Genomic DNA, 7,163 nt, shown 5'->3' with positions numbered 1-7,163 from the left:
TTACTTTCCTTCTGACAAAGTATTTATACTATAAAGTGATACGCTTGAATAATCAAAATATCTAAAAATACAGCTTTATTAAGTATTGGCTTATTTCTTTAAACAAAAACATTGCAGCTGCACAAAGATGTTTGCTTTACAATCATAGTACTAGATAGGTAAATATTGTCTCATATGAGTAGTTTCTAGACCTATTAGTTGAACTCACACCAAACTACCTTATTACTGCTCTTACTACGAGTTCCCAATCAAACTACTCGTCTAAAAGGACTTTCACGTTGTGACTTGAATATTAAAAGACTGACTGGTTGTGTCTTTGAAAAAAAAACTGTATTATCGGGGGTAATATCCCTAGTGCATTTAATTTTTCCGGAAAAATTAGTAAAAACGAGTTTCTAAGTAATTTGTTAAAACAAATTAATAATTTGTTAAAACAAATTACTTAGAAACGAGTATTACAATTTTTCCACAGGAAAAATTAGATGCACGAGGCGTATTTGGTAAGATTATCTCCTGAGTAAAATAAACATTTTATTTTAATTAAAACAATAAGAACAATAATTAATAAGAACAATAACTTTCAAGCTAGAAAGGGTAACACTATTCTTTATGTTGCTGTGGGGAGTGTGAAATTTTTTCGAATTTTTTTCCGGAAAAACTGTTGACAGCTAACCCACATAGCATAAAACGGACATTCACATGTATAGTATATTCTTAGAATATTTTGAAACGAATATGAGGCACTTGATATTCTTCGAATGTACTTAGTATATTCTAAATCATACATACCTTAGAATAACACGTATAGCCACAGTATATCCCAAAACGCATATTCGGCGCCGGATATATTTTAATATATAGACAGTACATTCTCCAATGGATATTAAATATCTGAAGCTTAACTGTAAGATACCATGTTAATTTTCGAGTTCAAACTATTAATTGAAAGACTATAAAAAAAGCTTTTAAATTTAAATACATATACAGGGTAATTCAAATTCGACCCTCACCATTGGGATCTCGGAAACTATAAGAGATACGAGAAAGTTTAAATTGGGGCAAAGTTGCGCAATGTAAAGCTCAACCAAATGCAGTTTTAAAAATTTCGATTTTCCGAGTACTTCCGAAGATATCCGAAAAAAACTGAAAATTTGATTTTTTGTTTTTATTTATTTCTAATCTTATTTGAAGAGATATTCCAAAACTAAAAGCATCTTTTCATTGCCACTTTTTCCTAGCTATTCGATGATGGATACAAATTTGCCACACGACGTTTCGTTTTTTGGCAGCCATCATCAACTTTCTTTTTTCTTATGAGCGCCATATTGGATTTTTAGCCCACCAAATAGTATGTTTTATTCTGATTTTAGTGATGTATAATAACTTATGATTTGCTTCATAAATAACAAAATAATTCAATAAAAACTATTTTTACTTTAGCTATTGGCTTTGAGTTAATGGGCCGTTTCATAAAATGTCATTATTTGACAAGTCACTTGCTGCAAAGTAACTATTAAATCACTCTGAATGACATTCGCCTATTTACAGATGTAAACAAACAAACATCTGTAAATAGGCACTATTACATCTACGGGGCGCGGTGCAAATTTAATAGAACTGTAATTTTAGTTTTCTTTTTTAATATAAGAAGTCGAAATTTAATAAAATACTGTATAAGACACGTGACTTAAACCGGTTTATTCACTCGAATAAATATGAATGAATAAAAAATGGTTTGTCACTTCCAAAATAAATAACTATAAACTTTATAAAAAATTAACTTAACTTTATTAATAAAACTAACATTATAAAAAATTGAAATTTGGCAAAAAATGAAGTTCCTAAAATGATGATCTTTCTCTTGGAAACATAAATAAGCCTTTTAAGTTAGAGATAATGCTAACAAATCTCTTTTTCTGATTAACCTAAATAGTTCAGCAATGCTTGTATAATAATAACATTTTCTGCGGGGGTTTCTTTTCTAGATACATTTTTAACTATGATTGACGCTCTAATGATCATCCGAATTATCGTGTTTGACAAGTACTGTCAAATAATGACATTTTTTAAAACGGTCCATTAACTCAAAGCCAATAACTAAAGTAAAAATAGTTTTTATTGAATTATTTTGTTATTTATGAAGCAAATCATAAGTTATTATACATCACTAAAATCAGAATAAAACGTACTATTTGGTGGGCTAAAAATCCAATATGGCGCTCATAAAAAAAAAGGAAAGTTGATGATGACTGACAGAAAACGAAACGTCGTGTGGCAAATTTGTATCCATCATCGAATAGCTAGGAAAAAGTGGCAATGAAAAGATGCTTTTAGTTTTGGGATATCTCTTCAAATAAGGTTAGAAATAAATAAAAACAAAAAATCAAGTTTTCAGTTTTTTTCGGATATCTTCGGAAGTACTCGGAAAATCAAAATTTTTAAAACAGCATTTGGTTGAGCTTTATATTGCGCAACTTTGCCCCAATTTAAACTTTCTCGTATCTCTTATGGTTTCTGAGATCCCAATGGTGAGGGTCGAATTTGAATTACCCTGTATATGCAATAATTTTAGAAATGAGATTTTAACAACGTATATTATCATTCAATGTCAATGTTCCGTGAAATATTAGGAACAAGTCGTTTTGAATATAAATAAATGTAAGTACATAATTAATATTTCTGAAGGCGAACTCTCTAACGAATAGCAAGGAAATTTCTTTGCTATTATAGCAAACTCTTCTCTATCGTAAAACACGGCACTCTCTATGTTTCGATCGGCGAAGATCGGCACTTAACGTAGCTATTCGGGATGTGCAAAATAGAAAGACCAAATAAGGTCTTGCTATGATTTTATTGATTTTATCTCTTTTTGGGGCATGAAGTTTTACATATGTCTATCTTTCTTTTCCGTTGTCTTTTCCCTAGACGTAAAAGTGTGCTTAAAGTACCCATCTTAATAATAAATGTTGTGCCCTATATAGGCTATATTGATTAATCAATAAGTCAATAAAAAAAAGTTTAGAATTTGTTTTTTTATTTACTAGTTTTTGTGTGGTTTTTGTTTTAGAGTTTGTGTTTAGTTTTGGTTAAGTTTGATCCGTACTGAATTTTATCAAAGTGAATAAACTTTCTCAAAATGGGTAAGTAGATAACATCACTTAAAATTATTAAATTAATATCACTTTACATTCCCCTAACTCATTGCAGAGGACCAAACTAGACAAAGGGAATTTAAAACGTCTCCAGAACAATGGAAGATAATAGTAGGCAGGGTTGGGTGAAAATTGTTTTTTTCTAAAAAAAAACAAAAAACTTGTTTTTTAACCAAAAAAACATGTTTTTTGTTTTAAAACAGTCTTTTCTTGCGTGTGAAATAAAACATTGTTTTAAAATCAAAAAAGTGTTTTAAAACAATATTTATCTTGCTATCTAATACAGTATACAGGCAACCTTGGGAATCCGGAAACCACCGTGTATTAACGTCGCATTCTGGCCACGCCTCCGTTTTCGAAGATGCTCGCTTTTTAATTATATCCTGGCGCGTGGCGCCAGAACAAAACGCCGCGATTTGTCGAAGTGGGGGATTTAACTGTTTTATTTATTCTTTAAACTGTCTAACTTTACTTGCATCTTGCATGTTGGGACAAGTCGACACTGGGCGGTCGTTGATTTTTGTTTCTTTCTACTCATTAAAATATTGTAAATCGTAAAACTTGAAAAAGATGTTTGGCCACGGCCAGGGTCGAAAAAGAGACCCTATATGGGTTCATTTTAATGAGATAAAAATAATGAATGCTAATAATAAAGCTGTGCCTAAAGCTGAATGCAAGAAATGTAAAAAACAGTTGCCTGTGCTAGTGCAAAGAATGAAAAAACACTATGCAATTTGTTCTCGTAAAGAGGCTGGAGACTGTGAAGACGACGATGAAAATGAAATAGTGGAAATGGATGCCTCAGATAATGAATGGAAAATGAATTCAAATTCCGAGACTTTCGAGATCTATGCAGGTAGGTAATCTATAAGCCTTATGATCAATTCCATTCGCAACATGAACATTGATTCACTTTTATTCAGTTTATGTGATATGTGATTCATTTTTTTTTTAATTAAGAACAAAGGGTTTATGTTACTTCACACACGTACCTTTTTTTTCGTATATTCCAAAATGTCAATTTTCCGATTTCGAATGGCACCACGCTTAACGTTTACTCCCATTACAGTTTTTTCCCTCTTTGATACTTTTCCACTGTGCTTTTACTTTGATCATACTGATATTTTCCAACAGATCTACACCTATTTTGTCGAGCATATGTGTGCACATTTTAGCAGTAATCATAGGAAACTGAATAAACTCCACTATTTAAGCCAACTGATAAAAATTGACTTTGTTTAGCTTTTAAAAATATTAAAAATACTAGGCTTTTTAAACAAGTGCATCTTTTTTTTAAAGGTCCAAGTTCATCTAGTGGTAGTAACTCAACTTTCAAACGAAGCCAGCAAGGTGATGTCGTAGACGTACCCCCGAAAAAGAAGAATCATCTAGAACATCTAAAAAAGAGCAATCTTGATAACTTTGTGGTTAAAACATCTGCTGAGGAATCACAGAAATTTGACATTCAGATAGCCAAGTATTTTTTTGCGTCAAATACTCCATTTAATCACATTGAACATCGCGAGTTCAAAAATCTATGTGAACTCTTACATCCAGTATACAACCCTCCATCCAGAAAAAAATTAAGCACTACCCTTCTCGATGACGTATTTGAAAACACTTGTAATGAATTCAAAACTGAGTTGATTGGTAAAAATGTCTGCATGTCTTTGGATGGGTGGTCCAATATCCACAGAGAACCTGTTGTATGTGCAGTGGTTACAGACGTGACTACCGAAAAAGGATATTTAATTGATACCATAAACACGGAAGATAACAAACATGATTCCGAATATTTGCTTCAAATATCAGTGGCAGCCATCAAGAAATGCAATGACGAATTCAAATGTCTGGTAACGAGTTTTGTTACCGATAATGCGGCAAATATGACCAAAATGCGTAAGTCTCTCGCTGAGACCGAAGAATTGCAGACGCACCACAATGATGTAATAACATACGGATGTTCGTCGCACATTTTCAATTTGTTAGCTCAAGACGTTGAGATTCCGGGCATTGCAAACCACATTAAGCAAATAGTGAAATATTTTAGAAATACCCACATCCCTGCAGCCAAATATCGTCGGGCAGGTGGAAAAATGCTGGTCTTGCCTTCTGAAGTTCGATGGAACACAATTGCTGATACTATCGAAGCTTATTTGGACAACTGGCATATTCTGAGCAAGATATGCACAGAAAATCGCCTGACTTTTGATAAAAATATAATTGCAAAAGTCGAGAATATACAGATAAAATGCAACGCCCAGGATTACTTGGCAAAGCTAAAAGTCATTGCCATCGCATTGGATAAATGTCAACGCAATACTTGCAATATAGCGGATGCCACAGAAATTTGGAAAAACGTGATACAGTGTTTTGAAAAAGAAGCTCAGCCAGGAGGAGGTTGGAGTGACGAGAAGGAGCTGCAAAAGGTGCGCACACGTTATGAAATGGCTATTACAGAAGCTCATTTACTAGCTAACTTATTGGACCCCAAATATCAAGGGGAACAACTGACGGAAGAAGAGGTTGATAAGGCAATGACTTATGTTACTGATTTTTATCCAGATATAATGCCTGAAGTTCAAGCATTTCAAGCTAAAGCAACACCATTTAAACAGTATCTATTCGCAAAAAATACTGTAATAAATACAACTTCTTTAACGTGGTGGATCTCCTGCTGGAGTTGAAAGACTGTTTTCTTCTTTTGGATTAGTACATTCGAAATTAAGAAATCGTTTAGGAGGCGATAAGGCTGCAAAACTTGTAACCATGTTTCAACATCTAAATAAAAATGTTAAATAATGTACGTAAAAGTTTTCATAGTTTTTAGCTTGGGAACGTGGGCACTAGAGCTCGAATCAGATGAGAAAAGGCCACCGCATCATCAATGACGCAGTTTTTAAAACTATTTCTTTCTCCTTCTACAGTTGCCGTCGCATTAGATATAATCAGAGGCGTCCTATTAAAATATTCCCGAAAATATATTGTTAAGCGGTCAAAAAGCCACTTGGCAACGTAGTACGGTTTTTACTTGGACACAATTAAAACACATGCGGCAGCGGCCAGGTACATTTGGACCTTTTTATATGCTTTTACTAGCCGGCACTCTAAACGGTGTTGCCAAGTTTAAAAAAATGTAGTGGCGGACAGGGAGACTTAGGGGGTTAGGTTAGGTTCCGTTTTAGTCTGGTGTTTTGGTTGTATTGTTGATGGTCGCAGTTGAAGTTCACATAGTGTTATGAATAAAAAACGTTATTTTGTCAAAATGTCTTTCAAAAAGGTTGGAAAGAAAGGTGTTATCATATACAGCCAAGGCCGTGAAATCGTCAGTAACGTCTTACAATTTATGAAGAAAGAAGCAGAAGGAGTTTCCATTCCTTTGAAAAACTTGTTGTCTTTTATTTTCTTTATTAAAAACGACGAAAATGTTTCATTTTACTGATAAAATAATAGCACGCCACTGACTGGCTGCAACAACTTGGAAAGTAACGAGAGCAGCAATATTTAAAGCGAGACGTACAGAGATCGTGACATCATCGTTTGATGACGCCTGTGGCCTTTTCTTAGCTGATTCGAGCTCTAGAGATCTTCATAAATTGTAAGACGTTACTGACGATTTCACGGCCTTGGCTGTATATGATAACACCTTTCTTTCCAACCTTTTTGAAAGACATTTTGACAAAATAACGTTTTTTATTCATAACACTATGTGAACTTCAACTGCGACCATCAACAATACAACCAAAACACCAGACTAAAACGGAACCTAACCTAACCCCCTAAGTCTCCCTGTCCGCCACTACATTTTTTTAAACTTGGCAACACCGTTTAGAGTGCCGGCTAGTAAAAGCATATAAAAAGGTCCAAATGTCCCTGGCCGCTGCCGCATCTGTTTTAATTGTGTCCAAGTAAAAACCGTACTACGTTGCCAAGTGGCTTTTTGACCGCTTAACAATATATTTTCGGGAATATTTTAATAGGACGCCTCTGATTATATCTAATGCGACGGCA

The 7,163-nt window shown here is 33.8% G+C and overlaps 1 protein-coding gene across 1 annotated transcript; it reads left to right on the top strand.

Annotated features, from left to right (window-relative positions):
- The first annotated feature begins 3,676 nt into the window (after positions 1-3,676).
- LOC145735601 (uncharacterized) lies at positions 3,677-6,086 on the top strand. The gene is made up of 2 exons (XM_081989581.1): positions 3,677-4,008; positions 4,452-6,086. Exons 1-2 carry the CDS (start codon positions 3,723-3,725, stop codon positions 5,837-5,839), a joined length of 1,674 nt encoding a protein of 557 aa, XP_081845707.1. The 5' UTR covers positions 3,677-3,722; the 3' UTR covers positions 5,840-6,086.
- Positions 6,087-7,163: the final 1,077 nt, after the last annotated feature.

This window comes from Ips typographus, linkage group LG11 (assembly GCF_016097725.1).
Source record: "Ips typographus isolate SLU linkage group LG11, UJ_Ityp_2.0, whole genome shotgun sequence".
Lineage (NCBI taxonomy): Eukaryota > Metazoa > Arthropoda > Insecta > Coleoptera > Curculionidae > Ips > Ips typographus.
The sequence above is the reverse complement of the archived record's forward strand: the minus strand, read 5'-3'. Positions and strand labels throughout refer to the sequence as shown.

What these genes read in the sequence shown, in the direction of transcription:
- LOC145735601 (XM_081989581.1), top strand. Translation starts at nt 3,723, where the DNA reads ATGTTTGGCCACGGCCAGGGTCGAAAAAGAGACCCTATATGGGTTCAT. An exon ending in GACTTTCGAGATCTATGCAG is followed by an intron (nt 4,009 to 4,451) that starts GTAGGTAATCTA and finishes TTTTTTTTAAAG; the next exon opens with GTCCAAGTTCATCTAGTGGT.